The sequence below is a fragment of the Corylus avellana genome, chromosome ca8 (genome assembly GCF_901000735.1).
Source record: "Corylus avellana chromosome ca8, CavTom2PMs-1.0".
Taxonomy (NCBI): domain Eukaryota; kingdom Viridiplantae; phylum Streptophyta; class Magnoliopsida; order Fagales; family Betulaceae; genus Corylus; species Corylus avellana.
The window spans coordinates 20,627,011-20,644,420 of NC_081548.1; the positions used below are offsets into that span (position 1 = coordinate 20,627,011).

Below are 17,410 nucleotides of genomic sequence, written 5' to 3' on the forward strand. Positions count from 1 at the left end.
AAAGAGTGCAATCCATATAAGCAGCTTTCCAAACCACTACTGGAGTTTATGCATATCTTGATTTTATACATATATTTGTATGGAAAATATATGTTACATTATTAATAAGGTAACTTTTCATGTTTGTTCTACAAAAGTTAAATGTACTTTAGAAATCCTTTATTTCTCCGTTAAATTTTATGGAAAGCTAGTTGTAAATGCTCAGAAGACAACAACTTGCCTCCCAAAAGCAAGAAGCTGGCTGTTTTCTTCACGAACTCCAGAGAATTTAGTTAATAAATCTTGGGAGGGGATAATGGGAAAGGCCCTCCAGGGTCCTCTTCTCCTCCTTTTTTTTTTTTTTTTTTTTACCAAAAACAAAATAATAACAATTCTTTGTTTATTACTATTTTTATGTGTTGGAGTCCATAACATTTTCTTTCTGTCACTTGATCTCACTCTCTTGAGTTGCATTATATGGGGAATGTTATGTGCTTTCTTGGTGTTCTCCTAGTTCTAGGTAAATATTATTTTATAAAAAAAGCAAAAAAGAAAGTGATCTTTATTTCTCACTTGGTTTTTAGAAAATAATATTCCACTTAGGACTAGGGGAATAACAGAACACCAGAAGAAAACCAGAAGAGTACCTAGTATTTCCCTTTTTTTCTTTAGTGAGAGAAATTGCTTGCCACCTCAACTTTGCAGAACAATAAATTAACTTGCAATGGAGTTTTTAAAGTTACTATAGGTAAGGGTGTAGATGCGGATACAGATGCGGTTATTTGCAATATTCGCACTTGTATTTGCAAAATGCGGATATCACTTTCAAATATTCGCATTCACATCATGTTTTTACTAACAGCATCTGCGCAATTATAATGATTATTGAATGTGGTTATTATCTGCTATTCGCATTTTAGGTAATGGGCATATTTTAGTTTCTTGGGTCTTCTTTGAGTCTCTATTACAACTTATTTTAAATGATTTTGAAACTAATTTGGGCCAATTTTTAGTGTTTTGGACTTGTTTTATTTTTTAAAAAAAACATAATGTTTTGAAACTATATTGATATCACATTACTTTGCCTTTTTGCCCAAGTGAATGAGTGAATTGTGAAGAAAAAAAACCTAAAACAATGTAAACATCACCTATACCTAATCCAACATGATGCTGTTTTGATAAATTTATTAAATATAATATATAAAAAAATAAAACTATTACATATTTGCATATAAAGGGATATGTAGATAGTGACTTTTGCTAACTACATCTCCATATGCGAATAGTGGATAACGGATAAATACAGATAGCAAATAAATGCAGAGAACAGATGCAGGCGGTTAATATCCGCCCGCATGTATACCCTTAACCGTAGGTTAGTTATTAATGGACCGTTGGAGGTCAGGACAAGGTTATAAAGTTGCTTTAAAATTATTTCAAATTTGTTTTAAGAATGGCTAATTCAAAGGCTATTAGACTTTGTCACTTTAACTTTATAAAATATTTGTTAAATGTTTGTGTGATATATAGCATTTAATCTATTATGTTTTCCATTTAATTAACCATTAACTTTGATAAAGAGAGACATTGAAACATCGTCTCTATAAAAGTAACATTCTAGAGTTTTGTTTTTATCTTTCAATTCCTCTAAAATAGATCTTACAAAAAATAAATTGTACATTGAAATCAACACAACCAATAAAACAAATAGACAATATAATAGAAACAATAAAATTGAAAAGAGATCATGAGAGCATTCTCATTCAGCTAGTCGGGATGTTAAATAGGAGCAAAAAAACAGTTATATCTACTTATTGGAAAAACATTTTGTAAGTTTCTATAATACTCACCAGATTTAAAAATAAACCATATTTTAATCTTTAACATTATCTCTCCTCTCAATAAAGAATAAAGAAATTATTAAAAATTAATATTTAAATAGGCGAGTGAAAGTATATAGTTGAGATAAAAAAAAAAAAAAGAAGTAATTTTTTAATTAAAATAAAAAGTAAATTTGTTGAGTAGGATATAAATGCTCTAAAGAGTACCGTTATACACACTTTCACTTCCCCACACTTAATCACTTATTTTCCCATACTTATATGTGCTAATGGTGACTTTAAAAATAAAAATAATGTGTAACATTACTCGATTTAAATTACCTCCATGTACACTGTGATGTAAGGAATTAGGATTATCTCCAGTTCGTTTAAACTTGATAATATCTAGTTAGTTATTTTGGAGGGGTATTTTTGTTTTATATCAAAATGTGAATAGACAAAAATATCCATTCAATATAACTAACTGAATGTATCCGGTTCATTTATTCCGTGATGTAAGTATATGATGGAAATTAGATTTTTATATCTTTATTTAAAGCAGTTATTATTCTTAATAATCTAATTGCTGCATCATTATCATTATTATTATTTCACATACAATTGATCAAATTAAAAATCCAAGGAACTATTTAGCCACGGAAAAGTTCAGTGGCAACGTTTAGGCCCCTGGGATCTTATTCCGTGCAGAAATGGGCAGCAATTTTTTGAGGAGCTTCAGTAGGTGGAGCAGCCTCCGAGTGAACGAGACAAGATTGTTCATCGCCCATGTCGGAATTTTCACGGCCGAAGCTCAATGCGTCTCAAAACAGCAACAGTGGCGAGCCTATGCTCGCTTTCCTACTCAACTCAGCAAAACCAGAGGTCCCAACACGTCATCATCGCCTTCGTCTTCGTCTTCATCCCATTCTTCTTATACAAAGGCTGCTTTTGTGGGATGGTATTTGGGCAAGCTTGAATCTTGGCCGCTTATCACGAAATGCATCTCATCTTCTCTTATTTATACAGCTGCAGACTTGACTTCCCAAGTAAAAACTCTAAACTTGCAGTCTTTTTATTTTATCTTTGAAAGTTTTCTAGCGAGTTCCTTTTTTGAAATTCATGATAGGAATGGTATGACTATTGTGTTGTTATTCCTCTCTAACATGGATTCTTGAACTGATAGAATGGCATGCACATTAATTAACTGCGTATTGAGCTCAATTTTGGGGTCTTTTTGTTTCATGAAAAGGTACTGCGATAGGTTATAAGGGTGGACACTTCTCATTCGAAGGGTTAAGAGATTACTCCTTATCGGCTTAAGCTCTTAAGGGGTGATTTAGAGGGAGGACAGGGAATAATAGGATCCTCTACTTTTCAAATGAAATCTCTAAATTTAATGTCAGGATTTATTCTATCTAACGGTGCGGATGATGCCACGTTATTTAGATTTTTTGAAAGACATGCCAGGGGTGTAGTGGGGACTACGATTGGTTGGCTCCTCTTCCTTCAACTGTTTCTCATGGTTAAGTTCTTTAGAATTCTCCTACCTTTTTAGACCCAATAGTTGGTGCTTCAAATAGTTTCAATTTGGGCCCACATATTATTCCTCCAATTCACTGGGTCAGCAATTTGTTTGAGCATTGTCGTGAACTGCACTTGATCATTCATCTAGTTTGCAAATATGGTATCTTAAGTGTAACCTAGGACTGTCCCCGATCCCCCGGTTCGGGTGTGGGATGGCGATGAGGAGGTGGATCAGAAGTTGGCGTTGCTGAATGAGGTGAAAGAGAATTTTCTACAGGAGATAAAGGTCGTGCAGCTTAGGACTAAGGGAAAGAGAGAGCTGTTATATTTAGAAAGCTCCATTAACTACGGTATTGCTAGCGGGCCTTCTCGGAGAAGGAAGGGCAAGACCATTGTGCTGTAGCGCCCTGTGTGGGTTTTAAGGTCTGCTGAGTGATTCTGTGGGGCTTTTTTTTGGGTTAACTTGGCTTCTTTGGGTGTTTGTTTTTGAGGGATTTGGGGTGGGTTTGTTGGGTTTCTTTTGTTGGATTTTGGGTGGGTTTTTTCTTTTTCTAGTTAGGTGTTTCCGCTTGTATACTTTCAGTGTACATAGGGGCGCCTTACGCCTTTAATAAAACTTGATTATTACTTATAAAACAAAAAAAATTGTATACATGACATGACTTCCTCTATGGGATATGATGGGCAACAGACATGGGATTAGACTTTCACTTATTAAATGAAATAAACCCTCCCTTTTCCAACAGAAACGTAATATAGAATGTTCTGGCAGAAATGGACTGTGGAAGTTTATTGGTGATAATATGGAGCTACATAGTGTACGCAGGTTCATAATCAATTTTAGTGGTTTTAGTTGGAAGTCTATATTGATCATGTGTTACCAAAGCATTAGATGTATAACTCTTGTATTTCTTTGTTGGAGGAGAAATTATTCTCTTGTTGCTCGATTCTGCTTTCATGAAAATCAGTGCATCAGCAGGACAGTTTGGGTGCTACAATTGTGTTGTGTGATGTACATTGACTTTTTTGCCTCTGTCCGCATTCCCTTACCTCCGTCATTTCTTTCCAGGTTCCAACTCTCATAGTCATTCATAATATCTGGTGCATATAGGTGAAATGGAGCTTCATCAAGTTTTCCCCATGTTAAAAGTATTCAGCTTCTTTTTCCTCTGCTCGGAGCTCTAGAACTTTATCGATGTCAGTCATATTTTTTTTGTTTGCTTGAGTCTTGAACTTTACTATCTCATTAAAACCAGAATATCCATTTAAGGGTTTACCTCTAGTCAAATACTTATAGTTTATAGAAATGCTAAAAGGATCCTTTATTTTTTTATTAAAGTTAAAATTTGTTCTGCCGATACTTTCCCCATTTTCTATTAAAAGAAAATGATGTCAAAACTATCTTACATTTTGAATACTTCTAACTTTTCTTTAGTATTAAATCCATAAACTGCAATCACTTATTTCTTTCCTCTACATAGGATTTTGGGAATTTGGGAAGGATGGTTTGGTTTGTTTATGAGTTCAAGGGTTTTTTTCTTTAACTTAAAAAAAGTCAGTATCTTCAGAGGCAAGTCTATCTAGTTCATCCAGTACTTGTACTGGTTACAACTAACCAAATCATGAACTTGAGTCATGTTTCTGTTTATACACTTTTAACCGTTATAACATTAATTATGTAATCTTACCTATAGGTTTCTTTACTTTCTTTATAAGTAACAAGATATTATTCAAAAGAGCAAAAGGCACAACTCAAGTACATAGAATGTATACAAGAGAAACACCTAACTAGAGAGTGAAAAAAGGTTGAGAAAATCATGAAAACTAAGCACATTAAGATCCAGAAGAGTTGTCCAGTGGAAAAGAGTTTTTAAAAAGAAAGACAATAGTTCAACCACTGGCCTCTTATGGTCCTTAAAACATTTATCATTCCTTTTCATCCAAAAACACCACAAAAGATAGGACGGAAGCATCTTCCACACTACTGTACTACAAGATCTACTACTCTTTTAGGCATAATCCAAGCTAACCCAATACGACTGAAAATAGCATTCTATAAGGCACCGGCAATTTTAATCATCAAAAAATAAGGCATTGACAATTTCACAATGGAGTAGAAGATGATCCATAAACTTCCCACTCTTCCTACACACATACAACATCAATCAACTACAATGACATTTCGTTTTCTAAGATTATCAATGGTGAGGGTATTCGCTAGGAAAATTGTCCAAGCAAAAAATGTCGCTCTCGAGGGGGCTTTATTCTGCCAAATACACTTTCAAGGGAAGGGAGTGCTCTTATGAGATACAAGGACATTATAGAAAGATTTAACGGTAAGCATCCCTCTCTTGGAAGCTGCCTAGCGAAGCTTGTCTTCCCCTTCCCATCTCAATCTAAGGGAGTACAACAAGTTAAAGAACGAAGCAAAGGCATCGTGAGCTGCTCTGAGAAAGCATATTCTAGTGATGTGAATCAATAGATAACTCCCGAATAATCTACCATAGAAGCATCCTTAGTGCGCAAGCAATACTATACAAAACTGGAAAAGCTTCCTTCAAGGCCAAATCCCCACGCCACAAGTCATGCCAGAGTTTAATCTTAGAGCCATCTCTCACCTCAAATTTGGTATGAATAGAGAATCCCCCCAACCTCTCCTAATATATTTCCATAACCCCACCCCATGCTACACATGGGTCTCATTTGAACACTACCCACCCCACATGTTGCCATATCTAGTATGCACTATGACTCTCCACAAGGCCCCTCTCTCATGCAAATGGCGCCAAAGCCACCTCCCCAAAAGAGCACGGTTGAACAAAAGCAAGTTTCGGACCCCCCAACCCTCCCTAAAAAATCGGGGAATAAACCTTGGACCAGCCTACCGGGTGAAATTTGAAATTTTCACCTAGTCCACCCCATAAGAAATCCTGCTTTAATTTCTCTATACAATTAGCAACACCAGCAGGTAGAGGAAAAAGAGACATGTAATACTTGGGTAAATCGGATAGAATACTTTTGATATTCTATCCACACCACCCAAGGCACATTCATCCTTCTCAAGGGATAGATTTCTTTACTGGAAGTTAATAAGGAAGTGTATCTGCATAAAAGAGAGCATATATTCTGTCTTCCATCACTCCTATCTTTCTTTCTCATCTTTGTATATTTAAATCCTTTTTCTTGGCTTTTAAAAAATTGCTTGAGATCTGATAAAAAATTGCAATGTAATGTCTATGATGTTATATCACAGACTTGGGGTCAAATACTGCTTCACAGGGAGTGCTGGATTTAATAGATGGGATTTAGCTACCTCTTATTGTAATGCCATTGACCCAAGTACCTTCAATGAGACAAAAGAATAAAACATAATAAGTCAGCGACTTGACCAGCACTCTCTTGGTGTTTGTGTAGGCTTCTGTTTTCTATGATTGCTGTGGCGCTAGTGGTAGTATGTGAGAAAGCAGTGGGCAACTTAATTAATTGTTTTGTTCAAGTATTCTTTAGCTCAATAGTCTTTTGATATATTTGGTTCTGATTCTGGTTCTAAATTACTACATTTTCTGATATATGTTTGGCAGCCTATAGTTTTCCTCAGCTTGTAATGGTCAACTGATTATGAGAAACATGTTTTTTAGATGATTACTCTACCACCTTCAGCTTCTTTTGACAAAGTAAGGACATTCCGCATGGCTGCATACGGCTTGCTAATTTTAGGGCCAAGTCAGCATCTGTGGTTTAATTTTTTGTCAAAGATTTTACCAGAGCGTGATATGCTGACAACCTTGAAGAAAATTTTCATGGGACAAGCTATTTATGGACCTTCAATCGCCACTGTTTTCTTCTCCTATAATGCTGGTTTACAAGGTAAACAAAATTTTTGCATTGAGTAAAGTTTTTGGACCCTCTATCATTACTAGTTTATGACCACCTCCTGATATACCAAGTACCAAGTTTTCTGGTTTTACTGTGGTAAATTTGGTTATACCTCTGTTGTCTTACTGAGTTACCATCATGATGCCAAACTTAGGTGAAAGTGGTCAAGAGATTGTTGCAAGATTGAAGCGTGATTTGCTGCCAACATTAAAAAACGGTGTTTTGTTCTGGCCGATCTGCGATTTTGTTACATTCAAATTTGTACCTGTTCATCTACAGGTATGTTTAGGTCACTTAGCCCCCTCTTTCAAGAGTCTTTTGGAAAATTATATTTCGATTTTTGTAACTTTATTGTGTTTGAATTAACAGCTTTAGTTTTGGACATCCACCAAAAAAAAAAAAGAAAAAAAAGCTTTTACATTTGGACTTAGCTCAAAGCTATTTGGCTAACAATTTTTTTCTCTTCTAATATATGTTTGTAGCCATTGGTGAACAGTTCCTGTTCATATGTATGGACAATTTACTTGACATACATGGCGGGCTTAAAAAAAGCAAGCACAAATCAGTGTTAGGGTTTTGACTTCTGCTCATGTAGAGTGATACCCATCATCAGTTACCAAGGGAAGAGAAGAAGTTTTGTTGGTCACAGTCACACTATTCAGGTTTAAATTTGCCAAAATTGCATGCCCACTTTCATTGTTCAAATTCTTGTAGTTCTACAGAATTATGTTTTTTTTTTTTTTTTTTTTTTTTAACTTGTTTAACATTTCTGTACGCAATTCTTTTTACTGCCCTTGAAATTGAAATTAGTTGGCTGTAGATTGGGAAATATTTAATTTTATAATCATTCCATATTTTGATAAGAAACTAACGTGGATTATAATCATTCTTTGCTTGTTCTTGTTCACTTCAATTATAGTAATGGGATGGGAGATGGGAGATGAGTCGCTTTTATCATTTGCTTCTTCTTTTTTTTTTTGGGAAAAAGAATGCAAGAGCGGAGGGTCGGCATGAGAGCGACGGAGAGGGATAAGGATTTACAATAATTATGTATTTGAATTGTTAGTAATTTAGACAATTGTGGGAGGGGCTAACAGAGGTCAACGTTAATAATAAAAAGATTGAAGAAATGACTCTCTCCATAGTGGCAAGAAGCTTCCCCAAGCGGCGAAGATCCGACAACGAGGCTTCATGATCATTATAATTTTGATGAGCAATGAAATCTCAATATAATCTTATAATTTCTTCAACTCGATTTCAATATTACGTAAGTGAAAGTGATGTTCGAAATCTCTTTTGGTACTTGAAGAGCCTCTATTCTCTTACCTTCTACGGTAAAGACAGAGTTAAGAGTCATTGTGAATTTGTGAGGGTTCGACTTTTCTTCCTTTTCACTACCAATCACCTTTATTTTCTTTTTCTTTTTTATAGAAAAAATGAATAAGGGAAAATGATTACATAGAGGATCTTTTCCATTTTTTATCCGGATGGAAGGGAGAATAGGAAATCTTGTGGTAATGCTTCTAAAAGCAATATGAGAAGCGGCTCATTTGGCTAAAGCATGTGTACGAAAATTGGCACATCAAGACACTTTCAAAGCATTTGAACTTTAAAATGAAGATAAAACTAAACAAACATCAGCAATATAATTAGCAAAAGTCCGAGAGGAAAAAATGAGTGTTGTTAATGGCCAGTACCACTAAAAGAGAATCTCCTTTCAATGATAGACAATTGCAGCCCAAAGAAGCTGCCAAGCGGACAACCAATGACTTGTAGGCAAATATTGTTGGCAGTTCTGCTCATCTAGTAGTATTCAATTGTAATTCGACCATAAAGGAGCAATTCATTCAATCCCATATTCGAACTGGGTTTGGTCACTTGACGTGATAGCTAGCTTTGATACCAAAACCGACATAAAGCTTGGGTGAAACTCACACTTGAAAACTTGTTTGCAAAAAGAATGTGCCCAATAGCTTATATACATATGGTTATTATTAGATTTAACTCACATGGGACACAAGATTCATAATAGAAAAAAAGATGCTAACCTATATAGCACTCGTTCCGGCTACACCTATAAAGAAAATAACCTTTAAAACGAGAGTTATTCAATATATCTTACTTGATGCGAATCTTTTACGGGTCAAATTTATTATTTGTCTTACTGTTCACATACAATGCATGAACTCACAAATTAAAGCTCTTCTCTGTTACCACAAGGGTGGTGGTTGAGTTGGTAGAATAATTCCTTTCATCCTAGTAGTCGCGTGTTCGAATCCGCTTGCGGTAGTAGATGCGTAAACCAGATGTTACTTTGAAGGGGCTCTACTAGCATACACCTTTGTGGGGTTGTGGTGACGGATTCGCCTTCCCAAGCAGTAGCTATGCCTCAAACCGGACATTCCACAACGGGTGGGAACCCCGATGGTAACGTCCAAGGGGGGAAACTACACTGGTCGCCCCTTCCCACCTTTTAATTAGGAAAAAAAAAAAAAAGCTCTTCTCTGTTATCTATGAGGCTTAAAAGAGTCTCTTTAGATTTTTTACACTTTAAATTTTGGGATTATTGATGTAGAGTTTCTCTTCTAGAGTTCTAAAATGTGAGAAATTCTAATAGAGAGCAACTCAAGATAGTAGAGGCTCATTTTAATTCAAATTGAGAAGTCCTAACTAGAGTCTCACATCCTATTAGAGAGAAACTTAGCAACTTTTGAATAATTAAAAATAATAATAATCAATTCCAATCAATCGATTGAAAAAGTCGTGGCATTTTTTAGAAATTAAAGGCAAAAGAAAAACTTGTGATTAGGAGTAATGCTAAGGTTCTGCTTGGTAAAGAGAATTGTGTAGTGAATGAGTAGTGTTATACACCATATTGGGTAAACAGTATTTACTCACGTTGGGTTATGTGGCATTCATAACTTAAAAGAAAAAGATAAAAATATTGAAAACAATGAATTTTTTAAAACTATTAACCCGGCGTGAGTGCTGTTAACTTATGCTGGTGTGGTGTATTACACTATTTACATTGAATTTTTATTTGAATAGTAATAAGAAGTGATTGTATAAAGAAGTTTTGATTTTTTTTAGAGATAAGTGAAAAAGTTATGTTTTGTAGTTGGTTATTTATTAGAATAGTAATAATAAAAAGTTATTGATATGATATAAAAAGTAATAATATTTTGAAGTTGACTTTTTATAGAAATTTTGGATTGTTAGCCAAGCGGAGCCAGCATATCGTTTGTGTCATTTTAAATTAATGTGACTTTTAAAATTATTATTAAATTTTTGATAGAATGACATTAAATTTTGAAAAAAAATTATCTTTTTTAGCATTAATGTCTGAATAATACATGACACAAACGATATGTCACTATAAATAGCGTCGATTTAATTTGGCTGGTGGTGGTGCAACGTCCTACCAATCAATTACCATAAATTGATTGGTTTGATTGGTAAAACGTCAACTGTCAATTGTCATGCCTAAAAACGAAATTAAAATTACTACTATTTCACAATTTTGAATTTCATAACCAAATACGTGGTGGGTGACCGGCTGGGGCGCCGCCGCCATCGGCCCATCTTCATGAGTGGACCCATATTATATAGTGCATGACCACGCGTGCTCTCCTACACCGCTCATATATGCAATATATTTATTCCGACCATCCACTCTTTGACATAACACGTGTCCCTCGAAGCATAAATATCTTCACGAGCCTCGTAAGCACCCCACGAGCGGGAACTTCGCCTTCGACGCGAATCGCGATATAAGCATTGGATCGTACACGTGGCGTGCGTGGACAACACGATTGCGTCATCTGGGATACGTGAGCCAGTAGTTTTTTCAGCGACCGAGATCTCCAACTGGGAGAGAAAGTCAAGAGAGAAAGAGAGAGAGAGAGAGTTATTCGTATTATATATTCTGATTTTGTACTCATTTTATATGTTTTTTTTTTAAATATCGTAAGGATTTAAGATATTTGTGGATCTGTTCAGACTCTTGAGTATTTGTAGATTTGCCGCTTCGGAGATCTCTCCTCCTCGCATTGTATTGGAAAGTTCTTGGTAGAATGGAGTGGTGGGATACTGTGACTTGTCCCCTGGGACGAGTCTGGAGCGGCATGGCCACGCGTCTCCGGCTTCGCAAAAGCGGTAAGTGACTGCCGTCCGATCATCGTACTTTTAAGTTATTTACGTTAACAGGGTGTTCTTCTTCATGCGCTTGAACAGAATCATTCCCGAAACGAATGATTTTGTGATGGCTTTGATTGTCACGAGACTCACGACAAGTGTCGCTGTGTTGTTGAAACTGTCGGTGCACAGGAACTGTTCCTTGTTCTTTATGTTCTTTCGGTAAAATTTAGCTTAATAGAAGTGCTGTCTGCGGGCTATTAAGCTGCATTCTCACAATTTAGAGTGGTTATTGTGTTAGGGATTGTGTTTTGATTTTTTTGTTCAGTAGAATTCGCTTCATTTGTGTATAATGATGTAGTTGATTGCACGGCTAACCTCAAATCATGAATGCCTGCAAAAGAGATAGGAAGTAAGTTTGAAGGCTTGCTGGTTTGCCGGCGGGATAGCTCCGATGTTTACATTATCTAGGCTAGCAGCTAGTCTTTTTTTTTTTTGTGCGAAGGGAATGCTTGCTAGGGGAAAGGGAGAATGCCCTAGCAGTAGGGTGTTGAATGTGTGTACCTAGAGTGGTTGCCTTCCCTTTTTTTGATGGAAGTGTTTTTCCTCTTCTATGGCCTTTAGCCAAAGTGCCATCCTTTGGCGGGAATTGAGATACCCTAGAATTCTCCTTAAATTTGAGATTCTCAATTTTATAAATTTCAGCCGTCCATCTCATCTAAACGTCTAAAATAAGTCATATTTCAGAATTTAATGAGGAAACTACTAGGGGACAACAATTTAATAAGGTAGTTTCATCATTAAAGTTTGAAATATGGCTTATTTTAAACACTTATATGATATAGACGGTTGAGATTTATGAATTTTATAATATCAAATTTAAAATGAATTTTAGGGAATCTCAATCCCTTTAGCAGGGCCTGATCCTGGACAGGCGTGGCATTCAATTCACGTCCTAGGCTGTGTAGTGGCGCCGAAATCCAACCGCTTACCATTGTCGTGTAGTGTCATGTGCCCTTTAGCTGGTAAGGAAGTTGCATGATTCCTTGTTAACAGGATAGTTGGGATGGGGTGGCAGGGCATTTATCCTCTGTTTCACACTCCCTATAATGATCTGAGCGACCAGCTAATAGGTTTACGCGGCCCTTCGTGGTTTGTCGGCCCAAGTCTGCGTTCTTACTTCGGTGTTGGTCGGGTGGATATTTGGTATATCAGTGGAAATGGGAAGGCTGGTGTGGCTGCCATTATGGTTGTTCTCACCCACTTGGATTTTACAAGAGAGTGACAATTTGGTTTTTAATTTTACAAGTAAAGGAAAGCATAGCCTTCTAGCTCTGTTTTTGTTAGGCACTGGGGTGTGCAGGAAAGAACACTTGTGATGGCAGTGTGTCAATTGGGAACATAGTCAAGGTAGAGTACTTTTAAGGCATTCCATATGACAATATTGTTTCCTATTGGGCACAGAATTTAAACCAAAAACTTGTTCTGGTTCATGTAGGTGCTGCACATAATATAACTTTACAGAACACTATCTAGCTGGTTAAGATTGACAATATAGTATAACAGTTATAAAAAAAATGTTGCCTGTGCAGCTGTTAGTTTGACCAATTCTAAATCAGTGGATTGTATTCCCTAAATTGATCCATTTCGATGAAATAGTTTCGAACTTTCTTCTTCTTTGGTAGCACATTTAAGAAATTAATTGACAAAGTTCAATTGGTTATTAAACACCAAAGATCTGTTAGTAATGAATTGCAAAGCAAGTTATTTTGCTATCAATTATTGCTGTTGTTGTAACACTCAAGCTTTGTATCACCCTTTTGACTGTATATCAGTGCTAATGTGTGGAAAATGAACAGGGCAATTGAGGCTGCGACATGATGTGAGGGCTTGTGAATATGAGGATGTGCATGTGATGTGGGAGATGCTCAAGAGAAATAAAACAAAGCCATCAACAGAAAGAAGCAAGAAGAGATTCTTTTTGAATTTCTTTGATTGGGGGTGTACTCCGTATCTTTGCCGCAGCTTTTGATCATGCACTTGTTGTGTCTGAACGTGTGGATGTGGATTTTGTGCCATCAACAATAAAAGATGTCGAAGCCCTCCGTATATAACATGGTCTCTTCTCCTTAATCATGTCAGCTCTCTGTAGATATGAACTGCCTACCAATTCGACATGAACCACCTCTTCTCTCCATGTTTTTTCCTATGTGGAATGAACTATTATATGCATATGTACTGATGCTTCATATTTTAGTATGAATGGCGCCTTCTAGTTCTGTTTTTGACAATCCTCTTTTGTTTCTCGGTTATGTTGATAGTTCACATGCTAAAGATATTTAGACAGACGATTGGATCATGCTTCAATTATGCACAACTGCCTTATAATTTACTAGAAGCTGCCTGAATGAAACATCATGTGAAATTAAAAGAGGTTGAAACAAGAGATATTAACATTGTTAATTTTTAAACTTTGATGACCATTTATACTTTGGAAGGTGTTAAAGTATAGTTTTTTTTTTTTTTTTAAAAAAAAAAAAAAGTATTATGATATGACATAAATATGAAAGTAAGTCGGTGTATTTTATGTTTTGGGTTGTTTATTAATATTTGACATATTTTATGTTTTGGGTTGTTTATTAATATTTTGTTTTGTCAAACAAAGCTGGTATTTCTTACTGCCCCATGATTTCTTTACCTTTTTTTTTTTGAATATAAAGCTAGTCCATTGTCAAGAATTTGCTCCTAAAAATGTGTTTCGATTTCTGAATGCGTGCTAATTATGGTATAGTCATCTTGATATTCAATTACATGAGTTAATTTGTCCACTATATATCTTGATTTGAAGGGTTAAAAACCAATTGGGTTGCATTGAAACTTGAGGATTTGGAATCAAGTGGTTGTCATTATAATTTTAAATTGTTAGTATAAATTGCTTATATGAAGTTTGAACAATACATGACCATCGAGAAAAGGAAAAAAATAGTGAGTGGAAGAATGAAAGAGGCCATTGTTTTGGCAAATGTATTTAAAACACTATGCATCTACTCAATTAATCCCAATTCAAATGCATATGTTAGTGGTGCTTAATGCTAACCATGAAATTAACCAGCATTAAAAACTGTGTCAGGCAATCATTTCGTTTGCTGGGAGGCAGCCTGGGACCTTTATAAAGTCAATGGTTGAGTTACACGTGTTTGATCTTTTACCTTTTCACTATGGAAGAAGGAGAACAAGTGTTTTTTTTTTAAAAAAAAAAGGATTGAGGGAATTCATGTAGCTGGATGCGCGGATATCGAGGGAGGATGGCGTTTTTCACTGTAGTAACGCCTCCCTTTCCCCCAAACTGAGTGGGACGTGCACTATTGAGGAAATTGCTACAGTAGAACGACTCTTCTTTTTTGGAGGGTTCGTTTTATTAAATAGAATAACTCTCATCATACTCAAATAGACCAACTACTTTAGTATTTCCACTAAAAAAAAAAAAAACAAACCATGGTTTATGGATGTTCTGTAATGGAGTCGTTTTAACAAACAGTGAGAAACTGCATGTACTCATTTAAAGTTGATTGAGTCATAACTTGATTTACTTTCATCGAAGACATTAGCAGTATCAAAGCCAATTAGTAGCATAGAAGTAATACCAAGCATTTCCTATTTTGGGATTCGACTATGAGACCTTCCACCAACCCGATCATAAGGATTTAGCGTGCATGCCACTAGACCACCATCGAGACCAAATCATAAGGATTTAGTATGAATGCCACTAGACCACCACCCTCAGTGGTGACAAAGTTGTTCTTTTTACAATGAAAAATCCAACTTCCATGTTGTAGTTTTATTAAAAGGATATCTTCTATAATGTAAACAACATTCATGATTTAGCCTTTCAAAATCTAAAAAAATTATGTAATTCTAAAATGAAAAATTATGTTGTTTTAGAGCTTCAGTGAAAATAAAGAGAGAGCGGGAGAAAGAAACTGGAGAAAAAATGAAAACACTCGATTTTATTTGAAGCTCAAATTTTTTGACATTTCAATCACGTCTGATGCTCGACTGGCATTTTTTTTTTTTTTTGGCTGACGTGGTGCTGTCACATCGGTGTGTAAGCTTATATTTATAAATGTCTATTGTATGTAGCCTAAGTTATGGTTGTAATTGGGCTGAGCCAAGTCGAATATTGAATGTTCAAGTTCGATTCATTTAATTTTTTTTCGAGCATAAGCCGAGCTCGAGCTTACCATTGAACTAGATAATCTGTTCAAGCTCTGTCCATTTATTTTTCAGCTGAGCTTGAGCTTGTTCACAAGCTACCCAATTAATTTAATTATTTCATATATAAAGTAAATGTTGTTCAATGTTTTTTTTTTTTTTTTTCAAATTAATACTAATTATTAATTATTTAATTATAGTTAAGATTTATTGTTTGGGTAATTAGAGAAATTAACTAAAATATTAAATAATCCAATCTCAATCTTACATGTTTATCTTATAATAGATATATACATTTATATACACACACATACACATATATATACATACACATAAACTCACTTATATACACACAAAGACACTTATATCTATATCCAGATTCATAATTACATTATATTTTTTTAAATACTTAACATGTTATCGTTACAAAGTTAAAAATAATAAAAATGAAGTCATACGAGCTTGTATGAGTTGAGTCAGCTTATATAAGCCTAAATTTTTTGTTTAAGTTTTATTCATTTAATAAACAAACGGATCCCAAGCCGAGCTAATTTGAGCTGAGCCCAAACATATTCACAAGTAAGTCTGCTCGGTTACGGCCCAAAGCCCAATCATTTCTGTGGGCTAAAATGTTCAAACTGCATTAGAAAGTAGGGAGAAAATGCTAGGTTCAACGCTGCGTTTTATATAGCGGACAGAAAGACGAAACGGTGCGATTCGGCTTAGCGATGCCGACCTTTTGGCGGTTTGGCCCAAAGAAAGAATCTACTATTCCAAACCTAGACTTTGTATATAAGAGTATCCAAAAGGGTTAGGGTTTCAGAGACTTCATTCCATTCCAGCTACTGAAGCGGCGCAAAGAGTTTCTCTCAGAAAAAATGGGTCACACCAACGTCTGGAATTCGCATCCCAAAACCTACGGTCCTGGTTCTCGTGCTTGGTAACTATTTGATTCTCAGATTCCGATTATCAATTTGAAATCTCTCTTGAGCTTTATTTTACGTGGTCTTTTTGTTTCTTCTGATTTCAGTTTTGTAATCAGAGGTTCTGAAAGTTTTTTATTAATCAGAAACTGCTTAAATATTATAGTTTACACTCATGGCAGAAAACCTTACGTTGAAGTTGCTTGTATGGATTTGTCTGCTTGCGTATCATGTTGTTCTATTTGACTTCATATAAACCTAGATCAATGGCACCAAGACTGAGAAAAACTTTTGCTGCCTTTTAATTTATTGGATTAATATCTTCTTCGGATGCGGGGGTTTAGGTTTGCAGAACTGCTAATGGTATTTTTCCGCGATAGCGTCTTTGTTTCATGTATCATTGGAACGTACGACATATGTCGAGCCTAGAATGTTTTCTGTGTTTTGTTTTATCTATGTTAATTTTTACTATTGTCTTACTTCTTATACTTGAGATTTTACCCCCTAATTGTTTACCATTCATTTGAATTGTTTTCTGTTGAAGAGGCTATCTTAAATGTGCTAAGATATTGTTTCAAGGTGATTTGGACCTTTAATGGAATACTGATTTCTGGGAATTCTTAATCACTTTTGCAGCCGAGTATGCGGTAACCCTCATGGATTGATCCGGAAGTACGGGCTGATGTGCTGCAGGCAGTGCTTCCGAAGCAATGCCAAGGAAATTGGCTTTATTAAGGTAAATTGTTGTTTTTATTTTGTTTCGATTTATTTCTTTCACATATGGATTGAATTATTCCATATGTAATTGCTTGAAATTTGGCCCTTTTACTTTAATCTCACTAACCATTATTTTTGGAGTTCATACTTTTAATTCTTCATGTGCCAACCCAATGGAAATCGCAAGTGAAATCTATTGCATAACAGGAAAAAAATATATTGTGG

At 35.4% G+C, this 17,410-nt stretch overlaps 1 protein-coding gene across 1 annotated transcript; it reads left to right on the top strand.

Moving 5' to 3' along the window:
- Positions 1–2,462: 2,462 nt before the first annotated feature.
- Positions 2,463–8,020, top strand: LOC132189966 (uncharacterized). Its single transcript, XM_059604830.1, has 4 exons — positions 2,463–2,845; positions 6,962–7,190; positions 7,354–7,478; positions 7,682–8,020. The coding sequence occupies exons 1-4, from the start codon at positions 2,510–2,512 to the stop codon at positions 7,769–7,771; spliced, it is 780 nt and encodes a 259-aa protein (XP_059460813.1). The 5' UTR covers positions 2,463–2,509; the 3' UTR covers positions 7,772–8,020.
- The last annotated feature ends 9,390 nt before the right edge of the window (positions 8,021–17,410 follow it).